Source organism: Aquarana catesbeiana, linkage group LG08, assembly GCF_042186555.1.
Source record: "Aquarana catesbeiana isolate 2022-GZ linkage group LG08, ASM4218655v1, whole genome shotgun sequence".
Classification (NCBI taxonomy): domain Eukaryota; kingdom Metazoa; phylum Chordata; class Amphibia; order Anura; family Ranidae; genus Aquarana; species Aquarana catesbeiana.
This window is the reverse complement of record NC_133331.1, coordinates 101,925,804-101,948,010: the sequence shown is the minus strand read 5'-3', so window position 1 is coordinate 101,948,010 and position 22,207 is coordinate 101,925,804. Positions and strand designations below refer to the sequence as shown.

Genomic DNA, 22,207 nt, shown 5'->3' with positions numbered 1-22,207 from the left:
TGATTCCTGTGCGAATTACATGTGGTATCTCACACCGCAGTAGTGTGAACCCGGGCTGAGGCCTTAAAGCCAGCTACAGCATTCCCATTGGCAGGGGTGAGCTCAGGTGTGTTTGGATTCTAGTCTGAATAATCCTGAGCTTTCCAGCCAGGATAGCCGCACATATACACTCCTCTTGTATATGTGCAGCTGCAGACCATGAAATGTCTCAGCTGCTTATGACTGGCAGTGCCCTGTGACAGGAGGGGGCCCGACGAGGGGGTTGGTTAAATATCAAACATGTCATACTTCCCTGATCTGTGTGAAAAAAAAAATGGGCTGCTCAGCCTAAAATGCCCGGGCCTATTTTTTGTCCCAGTCCGTGCCTGATCACTTGACCCTCCCTTCTAGATTGTAAGCTCTAATGAGCAGGACCCTCTGATTCCTCTTGTAACAAATTGTATTGTTACTGTAATGTCTGCCTTCATTTTGTAAAGCACTGCACAAACTGTTGGCACTATATAAATCCTGTATAGTAATAATAATAATAATGACATATAGCTACATCCATTTGTTATTCTAGGACCCCATGTTACAAAGCAGTGTTCACCTTCTGCATTGCAGCTCTATTTTCTTTTTCATCTTAGTACCCCTTACTCAACTGTTTTGCAACAGTTTTTTGCAACTGTTTTTCAATGTCCACCAGATGGCATCAAAACATTATTTTAAGTTTTAATAATTTGACTCTAAAAAAGTAGACAAACAAATCATTTTCCATAGCGTGTGTGCCATAAAGTGGAAACATCCTGTGTTCAAAATGATGCGGTCGTTAATTAGCATTAAACACTGAAAATATACACGCCAACTTTGAATCGCGTAGCAAATGATATATGCAAAGAGTCAACAATATGGATACCTCATGAGTAAATGTTCTTTTCATTTGCATTCAATATACTGACAGCACAACACATTAAATCTAACATAATCCTTTTTTCGTACATAAAAGAGGAACATACACCAGGGAAGGAGTCCGATTCGAAGAGTACAGCAAACCAAACAAGAGAGACACATTCATATCCAAGATAAAAAGAGAGAAAATGTATAAGCCAGACAATCAAACACAGCAAGTAAATTCACAACTGCCGCCTCCAGGACTGTCGCCATATGAATGCTTATCATTATCTTTGTTGGCGTTGGAGACCCTCATTGGAACCTTGGTGAATGGTTACATTGCGATTGTATTCTTACTAGTCCTGGTGACCCAGAAAAAACTTGGCTCTGGCAACATAATTCTTACTTGCCTTAGTTTGTCTCGCTTTGGTTTTCAGTTTCTGGTGTTAGGTTTGTACTTGTTGTCGTACGTATTTTCAGATGCTGTTAACTCACAAAGCAGCATAAACAATCTACAATATGTATGGCTGTTTTTCCATAACATCAACATATGGCTGACTGCTTTACTCTCCACATTCTACTGTGTAAGAATAGTCAATATTCAGCAATGCATTTTTGTCTTTTTGAAAACCCATTTTGACAGATGCGTCCCTTATTTTATCTTAGCTAGCGCTGGAATCTCAGCACTATGTAGCAACTCTTATACTTACACTAGCCTCAACAATGTTTTCAACGTGGACAAATTTGACAAAAATAATAGGTCGTCACCATTTATTTTAGGTGGCTCAGACTTCGCAACCTTCTCTGCCACTTCAGCGGTGAGCACTGCTCCTCCATTTCTTCTGTTTTGTGTTTCATCTGGGCTGGTTGTGGGCTCTCTTTTCAGGCACATGCGCAAGGTTAAAGGGCAAGAGAGAACTGGCTTCAGAGAGCCATCGCTACATGCCCATTATAGAGCTGTTAAAATGTTGGGTGCCTTCTTAATTTTCTTCTCCCTTTACACATTAGCATTTAATCTCTACGTATCCGGAATATTAGTTAAAGGAATGGAGGGCAGTTTTTGCACTATGGTCATTGGTGCTTACCCTTCCCTACACTCCCTTGTGCTTGCCATTGGGAATCCTAAGCTCAAACAGACTTTCATGAAGATTCTACAAAAGGGACACTGCTACTGCTGCCAAGCAGAGGCGACTCAGATAGAAACTATTAATTATTAATGATTTTTTTTTCTGCATTCATCTATACACAGTTCAGCATTAGGGAACTCTTATAATAACATCTGAATTAGAAGCTGATTGGGTGCTCTATAAGACATGCATAACAAGCAACTCAATGGATACTTTTCACTTATGCCCAACATTTGTAAGGTGAATGTATACAACTAAACCTGTTATATTGTTAGCGTTAGATTTTCTATAATCATTATTTCTCTGTGCTCATACTACTAATATGTATATTGATATAAATGTTCATGAATACCAATGACAATATAAATAACCCATTTACTATTATTTTGTGTGCTTCTGCAACTCTCAAATGTAGAAATGATACATTATAAACTATGAGCTCCTGAATGGTCCTGAATATTTGGCTCCAAACTGACACTTTGTAATTTTCATCTATGACTGAAGAGGGATACTGACCACTCCAGAGAAACCCATAAAATAATTTTTAGGTCCTGGGAATCTCTGCTAAAACCAATTCATTAGGAGTAAGTGAAAAATATGCCTCATACATGGTGGTCAGTGGAAGGAATTCAACCCCTTATAGTTTTCATTGGAATTCTACCCTTTGAGACAATATGTCCGTTACAGACATTCATGGCCAGATGCAAAAATTATGGATTTTACAGACTGTTTGTAAATTTACTGACAGTTGGTAACTCTGCTGACCACTATACCACCAGTGTTTTAACCACTTGCTTACTGGTGGCACTGATGAGGCACTGATTGGCACCACTGGTGGACATTGATAGGTGGCGTTCGTGGGCATTGATAGGGGGCACTTATTGCTGGCACAGTTATGCACTGGTGGGCACTGATTTGTGGCACTGTGGGCACTGGCAGGCGGTACTGGTGGGCACAGATGAGATGGCTGTGCATCTTCCTCTTCGGGACCGACCGAGAGAAGTCGATGATCTGCTTTTTTTTCTCCTCACGCGAGGAGAAAAAAAAAACTATTACCGATCTTCTGTTTACATCACATGATCAGCTGTCATTGGCTGACAGCTGATCACGTGGTAAGGGGCCGGGATACTCCGATCTGTGGTCACCCGAGTCTCATTGACTCAGTGATCACAGCGGGTGCCACGCGCGGGGAGCATGCAAAGGGGAGGACGTCTATTGACCGCTTCCCGGCAAAGTAGGTCCGCGCTGTAGCCATCATTTGGCTATAGCGCGGATCCGAAGGGGTTAAAGAGACCACATCATCAAACTATTTATTTTAACAAAAGCTTTCCCTTAAGAATATATCAACATTTAACATATTTTGTGCATGCTATTTACCTGTAAAAACCTACCTTATGTGGATATCCAAAAGTGCTGAGACTGTTGGTGGGCACCACCATGTGAAATGTTATGTCAGCAGCTCCAGCAGACTCAGAGCTGCCACTCAAGTGACATTCTATAGCAGACATTTTCAACCAGTGTTCCTACAAAGGTGGCTAAGGGTTCCTTAATCTCAATGGTGCCTGCATTGTTCCACGACCCAACCAGTGCCATGACACCAATGATAATTTTATCTGTCTCAAAGGGTAGAATTCTGATGAAAACTATAAGGGGTTGCATTCCTTCCACTGACCACCAATGTATGAGGCATCTTTTTCACTTACTCCTAATGAAATGGTTTTAGCAGGGGTTCCCACAACCTAAAAATTAGGTTACTAATTAACTAATTTACTCCTCCCCTGGTTGTTATATAAAATGTTATGTAGGGAGAGGAGGGGAGTGGATGAGCTGGGTCAGCATACAAAGTATTTAAATAAACTCCCAGAAGAGCAGAGATGGTAGGAGGAAGGGAGCTGTACTAGAGAAGTGATTCTTCCTGTGGTTCTAAAGGATAAGTTCACCTTTAAAAAAAAAAAAGAAAATACATGCACATCCTTTTCATCCTTTTGCAGGTAAAAAGAAATGTATTTTATTTTCTTTACTTGGAGCTTGTAAAGCATTGCACCCACCATCAGCAGATTGTGAGTGCCATGCAGGATTCCTTGAGTGTATCTGTCTGCTCGTACCTTGTACAGGCAGGCAGAGACACACTGACAGGAAGAGACAGTGAACTACCACAGCACTCAACAGCGCCATGGTAGTTCATTGAGAACTGCAAGCCAATAGCGGTAAAGGTTGTTGGTACTTGTAGTTTCCCATCCACAGAACTCTGCAAAACTGTAATATTGCGGCGTGTAAATGAGAGGAATAATGTAGTATTGATTTTAATAGGTAATGATATGTAAGGGTGTAGGGATATTGTGAAATACTGGGCAGATAAACACAAAATATAAAGGGGATTCTTTAGTAGATTTATACATTTTTTCATAGTATTTTTTTATATAAAATAATTGTTTTATATATGTTATAATAATTTTTTTCAGTTTACGATAAGGATAATTCTTTTTGATTTTCTTTTTCTTTTTTTGATGAAGTCAAGTGCCCTGTGACAAAACGCGTAGGGTCACTGCTTGGATGATGTCACTACGCTTGGTTTGGGATGGCAGTGTGTACTCTCGAACATAGCGATATTTGTCACTAGGATAAATAGAGAGGGTGAATCTCCTTAATGGGGACACAGCAATATAAACAGGTCTCCACTTTATCTAAAACTAAAAAAATATACTTTGAAGCATATATTTTAAAGAAGGAGAGAAGCATGCAGGCTAGGGTTGCCAGCTCATCCCTTTAAAACCAAACACATATTAATTACACAGGTTCTCTGGCTGATTTAGATGTAATTATACTCAGTGCCTTATCGGCATTAAGTTAGCCTCAGAACCTGAGTAACTAATATGTGTTAGGGTTTAATGGGATGAGGTGGCAACCCTAATGCAGGCTGGCTTGTTGCCTGGCTGTCATGCTGACCATCATGCTTCAAAACTTTACATTACTTACCCAGAACGAGTATGTAGATAAGCTTGTCTGACTTTTCTCTGACTTTCCTGATCTGTGCACTTATTGAGGGTCAGAATAAAATGGAAACCAAAGGGTTAGTATAAACAGGCAACTAGCATTTTCAGAGGTAGGTAGCAATGGAGTTCCCTGTGCATATTTTATGGAAGGTTTCCTTTGCTTTTGCATTATATAATGTATAGATATCTTTTACAATATGTTTTTCTGCTTAAAATATGTTTTTCTGCTTAAAATATGTTTTTTTGTGTAGTAGTTTTGTGTTTGCTTTCTTGAAGTATTTAATATAAAATAAAGATTATTTATTAACATATAGAAAAGCCATCCTTCCTGCGTCAATAGCATAATTAATGGCTAAGCGCATTCTTGAGTGAATATTTTATGAATTAGTGCTTATACTGATAATGTCATAAATATTACTGGTTCAAACTGTCCTCTACTGGTGACAAATTATCTATTAGGTGGAAAAAAGTCCTTGCTACAGTTAATATCTACATTTCCTCTACAGAATACATTGCAATAGGATATGCTGTCCAGCAGGTGGCAGGCAAGCCATAATTTTCACTTGCAGCAATTTACCAAGAAGAAGATCAAATTATATATCTTAGTGAATTAATATATGCTGCAAGAAAACTCTTAAACAACCTTCAATTTATCTCTGTGAAATATGAATGAAGTTCAGCAATATATTCTAAACTTTCTTTTAAATTGCATGATACTTACACATACCCTAGGCTGTATTTACTTGACTCCATTCGTTATTTTCTCTCACGAGGCATAAACATGCACTCCGCAAACATAACCACATAGGTATTGAATTGCTATTATTTACATAAAATGGGTTTAAATTATTGAAAGTCTCATTTTATGAATTATCTCATAAAGATGTATTTTATCATGACTTCAAACAGGTTTTTTCTTCTCTCCTCAATAAACACCTTATAAGAAAATCACAGTTATCTCCTGTTGAAGCAAAAGTATTTTATGGAGTGGTAACCTCTGCAATAATACTTGTGCAACCAAAATACATAAAAAAATATACAAGTACTAAGTAAATGTTTACTGCATACCTCCCAACTTTTTGAGATGGGAATGAGCGACACCTACTAGCAAAATCATGTAGGCATAGGATACCGTCCTATGCCTACGTGGCATAGGCCCCCTGTTACGCCCCCTTAAAGGAGAATTAACCTAAAAAAAAGATTATTTAAACCCACCAGGGCTTTTTTTTACTACTATTCCTTTATATTGGCTTTTAAAATTTACAAATTTTGATTTTGGATGAAAGGTTTAGCACTGGGAAACACTTTTTGAAAGATAAAAAGTGCATTTTATATACAACTGTATAGATCAGACCAAAATGAGGGACAGATTAGGGGGAAAGAGGGACAGAGAGACATTGCTCCAAATCAGGGACAGTCCCTCAAAATCAGGGACAGTTGGGAGCTCGGGTTTACTGTAGTAAATGTATGTTAAACATGTAAAATATTCTGTCCTGCAAAAGGGTGGATACATCACAAATGTAAAAGAAACCACTATGCAACCTATTTATAAAACATTTGTTGCATGGATGTCAGAAGCATTCATGCAAACTGATGAAAGTATCACTGTAATTTTTCCAAGAGGTTAATGCCTGTACCATCAGCGCCATCTAGTGGCCAAAATGCGGTATAGTTTTCTCATTGAGGTATTTCAAAAAACTATACCGCATTTTGGCCACTAGATGGATCTGACACTACATGCATTAATCTCTTAGGAAAATTACAGTGACACTTTATTCAGCTTTTATTAATAGATCCCTATGGTAAGAAGTGTGACTCCTGTGGAATACAGTGTTTTCAGCATTAGGTCTCCTGCATCCTGATTATCTCTTAGGCCCCTTTCACACTGGGGCGGTGGGGGGCGTCGGCAGTAAAATGACACTATTTTTAGCGCCGCTTTACCGTTGTTTTTGCGGCGGTATTCGGCCGCTAGCAGTGCGGTTTTAACCCCCGCTGGCGGCCGAAAAAGGGTTAAAACCGCTCGCATAGCGACGCTATAGCCGAGGTATAGCCGCGCTGCCCCATTGATTTCAATGGGCAGGAGCGGTGAAGGAGCGGTGAATACACCGCTCCTTCACCGCTCCAAAGATGCTGTTTGCAGGAGTTTTTTTTCTCTCCTGCCAGCGCACCGCTTCAGTGTGAACGCCCTCGGGCGTTCACACTGGAGAAACAGCAGCGGCAGTTTTAGGTCGGTTTGCAGGCGCTATTTTTAGCGCAATAACGCCTGCAAACCGCCCCAGTGTGAAAGGGGCCTAAATGTCAAGCACAAAAACACTACAATATAATATTAGAGCCCCTTGCAGCCTTTTGTAAAATGGTGTAAATTATTCCCTATAGGGGCCTTATTTAAAATAATGGAAAAAGCAAGGTAACTATGTGACATACCCCCTGATTTAGGTAAATCCTGAATGTTCCAATGGCTTAGGACACACTAGTACTTAAATTTCCAGTTTAGTTTACCAGTTTTTTTTTTTAATTATTAAATTTTTCGTTTTGAACACAATGGAGAAGGATTACATCCTTTGTCAGTTTACTTTTTTTTTTTCCGCTATCCACATCTTTGGATGGGAACTTTTTTTCACTCACTCACTTTTTCACTGAGAGAGGAAGATAGGGGTCTCCCCAGAGAGGATGCAGACAGCAATAAAAACCTGAAATATGCAATAATACTTTTCTACTCTATCCAAAAAATTGTAGGTGGATAAAAGAACCCTGTTTGTTTGGTTTATGTATTACATTTTTGAAATAGATAAGGCATAAAAACATAAAACTTTCTGACTGGGGACAGAGAGCATACAGCTGACCTACCTGGTGTGCTACTGATCCAGCCAGCAGGTCTGGTGTTTTTCAAAAACACAAGCTCTCTAGCAGAATGTATCTGCTTACATAGATGAGATAAACCATTTAACACTGGCAGGGGTGGTTAAATTGATAAGATTTTTTTTTTTTTTAATTTCGTATAAAACCTTTATCCCAAAAGAAAAAAAAAAAACAGTTTGCTGTAACTGCTTATAAAATGTTAGCTGGAGTCTGGCTTCAATTAGTAACTGTTTTGAACAAATCTTCTAATACATTTAACACCCCCCCCCCCCCCAAGACTGACAATGCTGCTGTCTTCTGTGCCTCCTGTTCTCTTTCATCCAGAGTCAAATCTCACTAATACAGGAGGTGTGTTACTGGCCAGATCACCAGGTGAAAAGGGAAGAGGGGAAACGCCAAATAAAAGAAAACTGATGCAGCCACCACATCTGAAATATATTGCATTTTTGGTTTAATACCACTTTAACTATATAGAAAAGTTTATGCCCAACTTAGCTTTTAGTGGTTAAAACCTAGTGAAAAGCTAGTATTGCTTGGGTTCAGGTTGAACCTGTAGTGCTATAGAAGGAGTGCACTGTGAATGCAGGGGTAAAGGGTTTATGTGCTCCTTGTGTGCCTCAATTGGGGACTAAAAAGAAACCCCTGTCTAGGATTACATCGAGGAATTAACATCTTCCCTGTCCACTTAGTGATATTTGCTATTACCTTATCATAGTTGGGACTCTGAAGTTTTCTGTGTTTTATTATGTATTGTACATCATTCAGTACCCAGCGTTGTAACTTGAATTGTTTCAGTTATTTACTTTGAATTTCCCTTTGTAGAGCATAGGAGTGTTGGGGCTGAATACATGGGATTTATAGTGAGATTAAGATGCAGGGGCCGTAGCTTATTTCTTAAAATGTAGATCGTATTTTCAGGCTACTTTTTAATTTAAAATTGACTCTTATATCTCCATCCTGTTCTCTGGCTTTCTTATATCCGTAATAATTAAAGGCATACATAACTATTTGCACCTTGGAACTGATGCGTAGCCTTGCAATCCTACCATGTTCTATTTTATACCAACATAAATCTATACACCAAATGCTTATGCAACAAAGCTTGAACTCTGATGTTTAGCTTAACTTGTCATCTTTCTTCATTTATTGGACACATGGGTTAAGATGATGATGATACATATGCATTTGGTGCAATAAAGCAACAGTCTTTTGAGTATTCATATCAATAGACCTTGGTAGGCTGGTACATCTGATCATTTTTCAATTTTCTCTGATTTTCTGTAACCGGTAATAAGAAAAAAGACCCACCGTGGACTGAATATAAGATGCGCATTTTGGATGAAAGGTAGACCAGCTTTTTTTATTTCTCAGTAATAAATCTGTTTATAGGGAAAATACAGCAGAAATACAAACTAAAAAATATTGTCTCCATGTACTGTATATTTTTACTTGAATCTTTTCAGAATATCTTCCATATCTTGTGAAATAAACCAATATAAAACTATTCTTTGCCACCTTTGTGCAGCAGCTTCCTGTAATAAAGGCCAGTCACCTCTGCTCTCTCTCCTTGTGCAGGGTGCCTGGTCCTGTCTCCGCCCCTCCTTTCTGGCAGCCTGTAGTTGGTGGGTCCTGCTAGGTTCCTCCCACTGCTCTGCTCTCTGCACAGTCTATGTGCAGCACAGTGATAATGTCACTTCTACTTTACATAATAATATCTATGTCTGCAAAAACATTTGGTGCAAACACAGTAGATTTAAATCTTTTGTAGTTATTTAAGAATATATTAAAAGAGCTGCATCTTTCGCCCCCATAGTTGTCATATTTCAGTGAATGGCCTTGGAAACCTAACGCTTTGCATTTGGCACTGAAAAACAATACAAAAATAAATTTCTAAAGTCAAGCTGTTTATAAAAAAAAAAAAAAAAACAAGCTTTGGTAGCCTCAGATGTGCTGGCCACCAGTTAAACATCAAATCAGCGATGGGGGAGGGGAATATGAGACATGTGGACAGGTTGCAAGTGGAAAACATTTCTTTAACCAACTAAATACTAGCCTGTATATACCCCTTTATTACCAGGCTTTCAGTGCAGTCATAGTTTGACTGACAGTCACTTGGATAAAGTTTTCTTTTGGCAGTATATTTAATATAATTATTATTATTATTTTTATATTTTGCATTGTGTAAAGGAAAAGGACCACAAATTTGGGATTGCTTACATTTACTTTTTATTTTTTGTATCTGTAAAAAAAGATACCGCAGCCTTTTGTGGTCAGTAACACATTAAACCTATACACATTTATATAAAAAAAAAAAAAAAACAATTCCCACGTAATGAGGGGTCAGTAGCACATTTCTCCCCACCCCTCTATCCCTCACACCTTCACTTTTGATGTACTGCAATCCTCCTTACTGCCTGTGTATACAAACATTCAGTACTCCTCTTCCTACAAAGTGAATGGGCTGAATGTTTGTAAACACTGGCGGTGCTTACACTTTTTATGGCTGTAAACGGTTCACAGCAATCATGCGGTACAGAGCCAATCTGATTGGCTCTGTACCTTGTGATCGTGATCTGAACTGTCTAATGACTGCTCGATCACAACCATTCACTGGTGCACTGGCAAGCTATGTGTGTTTTCAGTGATGCCATTTATAAATGGTGCTCCAGAAAATAGGTTCCACCTCTGCTGTTTTTTATTATATGGCTGTATTGAGGTTGTGAAATTGTATCTGTAGCCAGTTTTGGATAGAGTGGGTTAGGTTTAAAATTTCAGTCCAGTGTAACTGCCATTGGAGGCTCTATTACCACAAACTTTTCAGTTATCGTCTGGTAAAAGCATGTCCTCTGAAGAGAAATTGATGGGGAAATCTCTATAATGGAGCCCAACGTAGCAGTAAAACCTGACATGAGTTCTATGCTTTCCCCATTCTATCTGGAGACCCTATTCTATCCAAAACCAAAAAAAAAGTATCTGGTATACTGTAGGTGCATTTTAACTTTGAATCCTCGATTGCTCATATTTGATACTCCTTCTGTATTTTTCAGGCACAAAGCAGCAATATCTTTAGGTCACTGCACTGATTTTTCATGGCAGCAGTTGGGTAAAGAAGAAAGAGTACAAAGCCTTATATCTTGATGATAGCATATTCTTTCTATATACTGTTTTTCAGCTCATCATTCCTCAAAGAATTATCTTCTGCCACAGATCCTTTCATCTGCCTGCCCTGATAACAGATTAAGTACAGCAAACTAAACACTGGAAGTTAGTTTCTGGCATATTTCCTTGAAAATCATAGTCTATTAGAGATATTGTTGTCATTATAAATTACAGAAACATTCGGGGGTTTCATCGCTTCTCTAATGTGAACAATTTTCTGAAAAATTAATGAACTTGTTGGAATTCGGTGTTACTTTCATTCCATTATTTTAACAAAAACGATCATTTCTAAGAAGCTTTCTACTCTGGAACAATATTCATTTCTAATGTAAAAGAATAGTAAATGTTCACATGAATCAAATGAGAGCGTGGGTGTTCTGCTTCTAATAATACAGTATAATATATCCAGTAAAGCTTGGAATTCTTAAACAAGGTCCAATCAAGTAGATTATTAGATGAAATCTGATTATAGTTTTAATAAGAAACATGTAGTCAATGACACTGATCCACTGCTGGCTGCTTGCTATTGTAGGGAAGATCCAGTGTTACTACAAAGCTACAACGTTCAAATAAGCACCCATCCTGATCCATGGTCTGGTCAACTGCAACCACCTCTGGTGATCTTTCTTTGCCCTAAGTTTAGACTTAAGTGGCCTGCCCACAAACATGGACTAGATACATGAAAGCTGGTCATAAATGTAATAGGCGAGAAGATAAACAGACCTGGCTGGAGATGGGTGGAGACCCACTGTTGATGGCTCCTCCTCATGCAGCTGGGAATCCCCTCCCCACCTCTCTTGTGCAGATTGGCCAATCAGGCATGACGTTGATGGGGCCCCTCCCTGGGAATTGGAGTATATAGTAGCCTTAGAGCAGCCGGTGGTTCATTTGCTTGACTCAATCACAAGGAAGCACACACTGATCCCACAAACAGGGTACCCTCTTCGCTGGGAGATCAGCTATCCTCTTTTGGTAGTTTTTTTTTCCCTCTACTTGGTTTTATTTGACATACACTCCCTCATGTAGTCCCCTTGTGGGAACACATAGACATTTTGCCACATTATTTTTACACATTTACACATTTAATCAATCCCTTTTTGACACATTTTTTCTAGGAACACTATGCACTTTTCGTGCACATGTAGTCTATTGGATCATGCTGTGACCACCGTGTTGGGCTCCAGGCGCTGTTCTCCATCCTTGGAGAGTTCCCCCGTCTCAACCCCGGGGGAGACATCATGCCTGTTACCCCCGTCTTCCCTGGTGCATACCGGACCTGGCCTTGAGGCTGTTAGTAAGTATCCCAATTTATCTCCACCTTGTTGGGCCATAATCTCTCTGTCCTCCCTTATTTTAAGGGCATTATTATCAGGGCCGGACTGGCCTACCGGGATAGTGGGAAATATCCCGGTAGGCTGCTGCTCCGAGGCCGCTGTCAGCTAGGAGCTCTGGAACTTTTTTTTTTAAAGAACAGCTGAGAGAGAAGCGGCTGTGCTGTGAAGGAGGCGGGGCTGGCTGAGGAAATGTGTAGCAGCGAGGGCCGGAGGAGCAAGGAACCATTGTGCAGCAGACAGTGTAACCTCCCCCTCCCTCTCCAGCCCGCCACATTTAAATGTGCCGAGGTGCTGGATCGGGGAAGAATGGGGCCGTCAGGGGGGAGATACACATTACCTGAAGCCGAGGAGATAGAGAGAAGGTATGACCACAGCCACAGCAAAACGAATCCTGCAGCACACAAGAGCTCTGGCTGAATGGAAACAAGATCGTCTGGAGCAATGTCATATGTAATGCTGACCGGCCGGTGTCATCCAGAAATCTCTGCCTTTGGGCAGTGTGCAGGTTACTATCAGCCTCCTGTCTGGCTCTGTACTCATTGTTTTTTTTAGCTTCCTAACCTGCACACTGATAAGATCTCTGGGAGACCCTGCAGCCAGCCAGCATTCTGTGTCCAGTGACAGGTCACACATGGTTAGCTGGTAACTATTTCAGCTCAGCTATTTAGCCAGAGCTCTGTGTGTTCTGCACAGTTTGATGTTTTTTGGATGATTTACTGCTGATTCAGGCTGGAAGCTTCACAGACTCATTAACTGTTTAAAGTTCTCCACTAATCCTGACCAGTTCACTGTAAGACAAATAGAATTAGTGGGTCCTACACTAGTAAAAGAATGAAAGGTCCTGCGTCTCAACCATGGGAGATACATTCCTCTTTTATGGGAGAACTGAAGGGACTCCTCCTATGAACTGGTGGACACTAATAAGAGGTAATGGGGTGGTGGAGTTCTCCCATAAAGAGGAGTGTATCTCCAATGGTTGAGACGCAGGATCTTTCATTCTTTTATTAGTGTAGGACCCACTAATTAAGGGGTACTTTGATGCAGTAAGTGGGCTGCCATATAGTGTGACCAAATCCCCATTTTTTTTTAATATGTTCGGGTTTTTTTAAAAATCCTTGCAGGATTTAAATGTCATTTTTGTATGTTTGCGCTGTAATATTTTTACTGTTTGTTGGTCTTATCAGCACCATCTTTAATGTAAACGCATTTTTAGGGTGTGCCCCCCAAGTATGATTTTGTTTTTTCACACATACAGAACTCACATCGTGTGTGTGTGTGTGTATGTATATAGGGAGCGCTAAATGTCCGCCGGTTAGGGGTGCAATTTACTTGCCTTACCTTGGGTGCTGACAACCCACGCTATGTCCCTGGGGCTGGTATGAAATTATTTCCAGGGCTGGTTTTTATTCCCAGTCCGGTCCTGATTATTATTAACCCCTGTCCATTTCCTTTCCAGTATATTACTTCACAACACTCCTGATGAATGCTATTAGATACCCAAAGTTACTTGTTCTTATAATATATGTTTTTTAACCCATTTATCTTTCATGTCCTTTTATTATGTCCAATTCCTATTTGTATTGCATGCTATGTAGCAGCATATTTAGTGTAAGTCATGTGACTACCTATTTATTTGATACAATACTTTTCTTCAATGTAACAATAAATCATGTACTGTAACTTCAATTTTATGTTGTTCTTGTCCATATCTGACGTGGCGGTCGACCTCATTTAAAGTCCCACAGCTCTCCTTTTCTATAAACTAATTTAGGGATGGAGGTTGCCATGTGTGCTATAATGTGTGTGCCAGGTCACATCCAATTCACTGCTAAACATTGGTATCAAAGGAAAACAGTTAGTCACGTATGACATTCAAGTATCAAAAATGTTTGTTTTTTTTCAGGAAAAAAACTTTAAAAAAAAAAATAAACCACTTTGAAGCAAAATAATGGTCAGTGAGCATCAATGCTGCCTGATTAGTGCCTATCTGCAGCCTTAATGCAGTCTAATCTGTGCCCATCTGCAGCTTCAGTGCAGCCTGATCTGCGCCCATCTGCAGCCTGATCTGCACCCATCAACAGCCTGATCTGTGCCCATCTCCCCCATCAATGCAGCTCACCATCTCTTATCTCTCACAGGAAATCACAGAGCCATCATCTCCTGTTTAGTCGGCTCGCAGTCCAATGGTCCAATGCCAGTGGCGGAGGCGGGCCTCTGTGTGTGACGTGAAAGCTGAGTGAGAGCCGAGTGGAGAGCTGAGTGGAGAGGAGATGATGGCTCGGTAGATTCCAGCGGCACTCGTCCCCCTCCTTCCCCTCCGAGGTACGCTGTTGGCGTATGACACGCACCCAAGATTTGCGTGTTATACGCCGATAAATACAGTATCTATCTAATATATACAGTCGTAGCAAATATATAAGGGTTAGGGTTGTTGTTCGGCTAGATCCCTGTCTCTCCTTATCCAAGGAAGACACACTGACACAGCAACACCTGAAAGAAAGAAATCAGAACAATGCAAAATGCAATCTACTCTTCAAGAACCTGATGCAATATGTGCACAGTGATTTGAACTGCTCCTCAGCGAAGGCAGCATGAAAATGCAAAAGCATCCTATACATGTCTACATTATTTATATTTTTGAAAACAGGCCCTACTCTCTGTAAGAATGCCACCTCCTTCCATAATCAGTATAAAACTACAAACTTTCAGCAATACTTTGATCAGTGACAGTCCTGATATAGGTGTCTGAGTCCATTATTTGAAGAAATAGGCAATCATTTTCCTATCACAGCCTATTCTAACTAACTACATGTTCAATGTCCATGACCGGTTACCGTCCATTTGACTTCATTTCAGATAGACCACACTTCCCAGCAATTTCCTTATCTTCTCCAAACGGAACACCGGGCACAGGGCATAACTGCGTTTCAAATAACAAGCAGTCAGGCCAAATACAAGAGACCACACTTCAGGACACAGATCCCCTTGCAAGAATATCTTCAGTCTGCCCACATGGCAACCAAAGACAGAGACTTTCTTCCTTGGTTATCAACAACCTGCTGAAATTCACAGATCGCTCTTCAGGGTGAAACACCCCAACAACTTTAATCTTTAGCCAACGTGGCTCAAATAATTGTTCCCTGTAACTGCCGGCAGCATTCAGTCCAGCACAGTCCTGGCGTTACAGCTTTCTGGGATTCTCCCATTAGTAACATTTTAAATGGGTATGCAAGGTAACTGTCAGCAGAGCGTCCTTTTCATCACATAACCCATATTTGTAATCCACAAGGTATCATATTGACAAGATTTCACCAGTAATATCTGGGATCTGGCTTCAAGAATGGTTACATTGCCCAGATTACTTTTACGGCCGTAGCCGTAAAAGTCGCGCTGCGCGTCCCTAGTGGTCCCCGCTCTCTGCTGGGAGCTGTGTGTTCCCAGGAGACAGCGCGGTCGGGACAGGAAGAAGCATAGACTCCCATGGGAGTCTATGCCGGAAGTAGGTGCAAATACCTGTCTTTGACAGGTATCTGCACCCCCCTCCCCCCTGAAAGGTGCCAAATGTGACACCGGAGGGGGGGAGGGTTCCGAAAAGTGGAAGTTCCATTTTTGTGTGGAACTCCGCTTTAAGAAGCCCAACTTGTAAAACTTTAACTCTTTGTTAAGACAAACAATGTTTACATCTAGTTTACAACTGACGAGATCTGTCAGCACAGTACAAACGGGTTTAATTATGGCAAACACAGTTGCGCGCCCCCCACCCCCATCATAAACAAAGAGAACTGAGTGGGATTTTTCCTAGCTGGAGTTTCCTGACCAGAACGTCTAAAAAACATAAGCTGCAATTTTTTAACATAGTTTTTAAAGGTATGCCATGTATATGGGGACATGTAACAAATATAAAATAAGTGTTACCCCAATTTGGTTGCAGATGTGGAAATACACTTTAGGGGAAATGAAAACATTCAATTTAATTGATTCCTAGTAATGGTAAAAATGGGCAGTTTGTGAAGCTTTTGACTTATGTCTATTGATTAAATTACAGCAAACTCAAGGGCTTAAAACAGAAAATTCATGAAACACCTCCCTAGGGAGAAGGAGGTTATGGTGAGGGCCCCCATTGTCAGAGAGAGCTTGTGGCAATCTAACCTAACCCAATCTATCCTTCCTCTTTATCCCCCCTTTTTTTTTGCTTTCTCTTCCCCTCTCCTCCCCTCCCTCTTCCTTTCTCCTCCCCTCCCACTTCTCCTCTCCCCTTTTCTTTCCCTCAGTACAGGGGTGAACTTAGGGTGCTAGAAGGGTTTCATTGGCAATTGTATCAAATCTTTTTTTGCACTCTTTATACCTGTAACAAACCCTTCTCTCAGATAGAGAAGTTCTGCACTCCATTGCTTACCCTCCCCTACACCCATTCTCCTTTTTATTTTTTATGTTTTTTTCCTCCATTTTTTTTTTTTTTTATTATTATTATTTAAATATCATCCCCATATGTTTTGGGATCCACCCAAGTTTATATGTTACTTATTGTTTGTTTTGCGTTTTACATTGTCATCTTTATTCTCGCACATTGACGACATTGTGACCAACATCTTGATTTAACTGTAATACTTTCTAAGCTGTTTTCTACAAATACACCAATTGTGACAATATGTGACTATATGACAGTCATATTCATATACTGTATGTATTAAAAACCTTTCTTTTCAATAAAATTTGTTTGGAGAAAAACTCAGAATATTCAAATATGGTAAATACAAATATACTGTATATAAATATAATTTCACACAAGCCAGTGTGCAATCAACTATTTTAAAAATTACTTTTCAATTGCAATGCGCAGCTGTTGTGATTTCCTAAAGCAAACAAAAACGTAAAACTGTAATGTGCCAACTTAGAGGTATCCACCACATTTGTATATATATGTATACATAACTGCATCAGAAATGTTTCTTGGTTGCGTAGTTGGCTTACTGTTTTTCTCAGAAGTCTGTGCTGACTTACAAGTCAGAATACAAGCAACCCCTACAACACAGCAAAAGCATTTCTTATTACAACACTGAGACTTTTCAGTTGGTGATAATTAAGGCAAACCTTCCCATTCAAAAATCAGTTTTGGAAAGGACATGGCAAGGAAAGTGTGAATTTCTTAAAAATGTAAAAATGCATGAATCTGAAAATGCCTGAAAGCGTATCTCTTGTCAAAATGTAAAATCACATATTGATTCTCAAATTGAATTTAAATTATTTTTAGCCTACTCCTATTAATCTGAATGATCTTGAACCTTGTAAACTTAATTTGTAAAGAATCCTATGCATTTACCACGTACAGTATATAAAAAAAGGTAACACATTATGCACAATCACTTACTGATAATTTTACATTTCCTAAACTATCTCCATTCAAGGGAATTTGTTTAGGTGGTTCCACATGTCAATATCTTATTACAGACATCTATAGACTTTTTATCACCATCGACACCATCCCACTTCCTAAACATAGTTATGTGCTTAAGTGGGAGAATGCATTGTGCTGCACTCTAGAATTGGAAGAATGGAAGAATGGAGCAACATTTGGGATAACGCTAATAAAACATCCTTATCTACACTTTATGAAGAAAACTGGTATATAATTCTATTTCATTGATATTTCACACCTGAAACCCTACATGCTATAAATCCAATACTGCCTTCCACCTCTTGGAATTGTAATGAACTTACGGGAACACTATAGTACATTTATTGGGAATGCCCCAGGATATATCCCTTTTGGGAATCTACTGGAACTCTTTTAGAATCTCTCTTTGGCTCTCCAATCCCTTTAGATCAAGTTCAATTCCTTCTAGGGCTGCCCATATTAAACACAGCCAAATCAGCTGTCAAACTGATCAACCATTTCTTGCCAAATCAGCTGTCAAACTGATCAACCATTTCTTAACCATGGCTAGATGCCTGATAACTTTAAAGTGGAAACGATAGCTACCACCTTCTCAAGCAAATCTCTATAAACATTTCCATGGTGTTCATAATATGGAATACTTGACAGCTTGACTTCACAATACCATCCCTAAATTTAACAAAATCTGGCACCCTGGCACCTTCAAAAACTTCAGTCTCATCTGTAGAGATACCTCTCTAATGCCTTGTACACACGACCGGACTTTTCGTCAGCAAAGGTCCGACGGAACGAAACTGCCTGACAATTCGATCGTGTTGGGCTTCATCGGACCTTTGCTGTCGAAAAATCAAATGGACTTTAGAAATAGAACATGTTTCAAATCTTTCCGACGGACTCGAGTCTGGTCGAAAAATCCGTTCGTCTGTATGCTAGTCTGACGGACGAACAACAACGCAAGGGCAGCTATTGGCTACTGGCTATGAACTTCTTTATTCTAGTCCGGTCGTACGTCATCACGTAGGCAAGTCCGTTGCATCGGAACTCTGTCGAAAGTCCCTCAAAAAGTACTTCGGAGTTCAGTCCATCGAAAGTCTGCTCGTGGACATGGCATTTTACTCCATTAAACCTCATGAAATGCTTCGGATTGTCTGGAAAGGGGGATCATGCCACCCCCTCACCCTTTTTTCCCACTTGCTCTATCTTTATCTGCTTTTTTCTTTCTTTTTTTGTTACCTTCTTTATTTACAACCTGGTTGTAAAATTATTGTTAAAGCAGACACCTTGTTCGATTTCTACATAAACTCTAACAATGGAAGTCATGTTTTGATATTCTTACTTAAACGGCTTTGCGATATTATTGCTAATGGCTTGAGATTTTTGTACTTGTGCTACCCAGTTTGTTAACTAGGATTATACCAGTGCTAACAGTGCCTTGAAAAAGTATTCAAACCCCTTGACATTTTCCACATTTTGTCATGTTACAAACAAAAACGTAAATTTATTTTATTGGGATTTTATGTGATAGACCAACACACGTGGCACACAATTGTGAAGTGAAAGGGAAATGATAAATGATTTTCAAAATTTTTTACAAACAAATATCTGAAAAGTGTGGCGTGCATTTGTAATCAGCCAAATGATTAAATGTAATCAGTCAATACTTTGTAGGACCACCTTTCGCTGCAATTACAACTGCATGTCTTTTTTGGGTATGTCTCTATGAATACTTTTTCAAGGCACTGTATATGACTTCTGGAATTTTACTACATGATACCTATTGATGGTATGTTTGTATTACAGCTGGGATAAAAAGTTTGCATACCCTGTAGGAATTGTGAAATTTTGGCATTAATATTGAAAATATGATTATGCTAAAAAACTGTATTCTATTTAAGGATAGCAATCACATGAAGCCATTTATTATCACATACTTTTTTGGATCCTTATTAAATCATAATGATAACAGAAATCACCCAAACGGCCTTGATAAAAAGTTTACATACCCTGGAATGTTTGGCCTTGGTACAGATACAGAAGGTGGCACACACAGGTTAGAATGGCAAACAAAGGTTAATTTCTCACATTTGGGGCTTTTTAAATCACTCTTAGAGTCTGGGTATAAATAGTCAATGAGCTTGTTAGCTCTCACATGGATGCACTAAGCAGGCTAGACACTGAGCCACGAGGAGGTAGAAAAGAACAGTCAAAAGACCTGCATAACAAGGTAATGAAACTTTACAAAGATGGAAAATGATATAAGAAGATATCCAAAGCCTTGAATATGCCAGTCAGTACTGTTTAATCAATGAAGTGAAAAATTAGGGGCTCTTTTGATACCAAGCCAAGGTCAGGTAGATCAAGAAAGATTTCAGCCACAACTGCCACAGGAACTGTTCGGGATACAAAGAAGAACCCACAGGTAACCTCAGGAGAAATACAGGCTGCTCTGGAAAAAGATGGTGTTGTTGTTTTTAAGTAGCACAATATGATGATACTTGAACAAAAAAGAGCTGCATGGTCAAGTTGCCAGTAAGAAGCCTTTACTGTACAAGTTCCACAAAAAGCCTGGTTACAATATGCCCAACAACACCTTGACATGCTTCATTGGTTTTTTTGTGGCATTGGCGCAGTAAAGGCTTCCTTCTGGCACCTCAACCATGCAGCTCTTTTTTGTTCAAGTATCGTTCAATTGTGCTCCAACAACAACCACACCGTCTTTTTGGAGAGCAGCCTGTATTTCTCCTGTGGTTACCTGTGGGTTTTTCTTTGTATCCTGAGCAATTCTTCTGGCAGTTGTGGATGCAAAATTTCTTGGTTTACCTGACCTTGACTTGGTATCACAAGAGCCCCATTATTTTCCACTTCTTAACCACTTCAGCCCCAGAAGAATTAATAACAATTTTCATGTTATATTACTATATTAGTTGATCTAATATGCCTAGTACAATGGTGACTATTTTGTTAATTACTTATCACCCTACACGAAGCAGGTGGTGGAGTTATGCAAGAAAGAAGAGGAGAGGTTGGGGAACACCAAGTACTGTACCCAGGGCTTTTTTCTCAGCAAATAGGTTTCAGGAACTACCCCCTTTTGAGCCACCTCTTGCCTCCGCCCCTACCCACCTCAGAACACCACTCAATGGTTCCAGCCCCTACCCACCTCCCAGTAATGCCCCTTTTAGAAAATACAGAACCAAATATCATTTTGTGGTGCTAAGTAAATTGTATATAATTTGTTGATGATAACAAGAAAAGCAGTTAAATAGGTCCCCTGTAGCAACAGTGAACACCCCCAGCAACAATAGACTCCCAATAGCCAGCATCAATAGACCCTCCAGCAGTCAGCAACAATAGACCCCTCCCTTAACAGTAGATACTTCCCAGGAAGGATTGTCCCCCAGCACCAATAGATTCCCCAGCAGCCAGCATCAATAAACCCTCCACATTCCAGCACCCTAAAGAAGAATTAATAACAATTTTCATGTTATATTACTATATTAGTTGATCTAATATGCCTAGTACAATGGTGACTATTTTGTTAATTACTTATCACCCTACACGAAGCAGGTGGTGGAGTTATGCAAGAAAGAAGAGGAGAGGTTGGGGAACACCAATTACTGTACCCAGGGCTTTTTTTCTCAGCAAATAGGTTTCAGGAACTACCCCCTTTTGAGCCACCTCTTGCCTCCGCCCCTACCCACCTCAGAACACCACTCAATGGTTCCAGCCCCTACCCACCTCCCAGTAATGCCCCTTTTAGAAAATACAGAACCAAATATTTTGTGGTGCTAAGTAAATTGTATATAATTTGTTGTTGATAACAAGAAAAGCAGTTAAATAGGTCCCCTGTATCAACAATGAACACCCCCAGCAACAATAGACTCCCAATAGCCAGCATCAATAGACCCTCCAGCAGTCAGCAACAATAGACCCCTCCCTTAACAGTAGATACTTCCCAGGAAGGATTGTCCCCCAGCACCAATAGATTCCCCAGCAGCCAGCATCAATAAACCCTCCACATTCCAGCACCCTATGCCATTAAACACATTCAGTGCTGGAGGTGCCGGAACTGCGTTCCCCTTCGTAACCCACTTAAAAAAAGCCCTGACTGTACCTGAAAAAGTTTGAATGTACAATTAAGATTAATTAGCACTGAAGTAAGATAATTGATAGTATAAAAATCATTAAATAATGTATATTTCTAATACCATGGAAATCATTTACATAACTGTATGCACTTCAATCTCTTCATTCAAACCTTTTGAAGTTAAAGTGTCTTAAGTGTAACTCCAAAAATTTCCTGTTTACACAATCGTTAGAAGCGTTCGATCCATACCTGAAAATCAATTGCAGATTTTGGTGGTGTTCAGAAAAATGTTGTGGCACACTATGCTTCAGATTGCCTTCCTGAACAAACTGTTTGTGCTCCCCAAATCTGGCCCGTGAGTCTCTGATGATTTGACCAACATA

At 39.8% G+C, this 22,207-nt stretch overlaps 1 protein-coding gene across 1 annotated transcript; it reads left to right on the top strand.

Moving 5' to 3' along the window:
- Positions 1 to 1,076: 1,076 nt before the first annotated feature.
- Positions 1,077 to 2,087, top strand: LOC141106691 (taste receptor type 2 member 1-like). Its single transcript, XM_073597629.1, has one exon. It carries the CDS (start codon positions 1,077 to 1,079, stop codon positions 2,085 to 2,087), a length of 1,011 nt encoding a protein of 336 aa, XP_073453730.1.
- Positions 2,088 to 22,207: the final 20,120 nt, after the last annotated feature.

Excerpts from the sequence above, each read along its gene's own strand:
- LOC141106691 (XM_073597629.1), top strand. The coding sequence starts at position 1,077 with ATGTATAAGCCAGACAATCAAACACAGCAAGTAAATTCACAACTGCCG.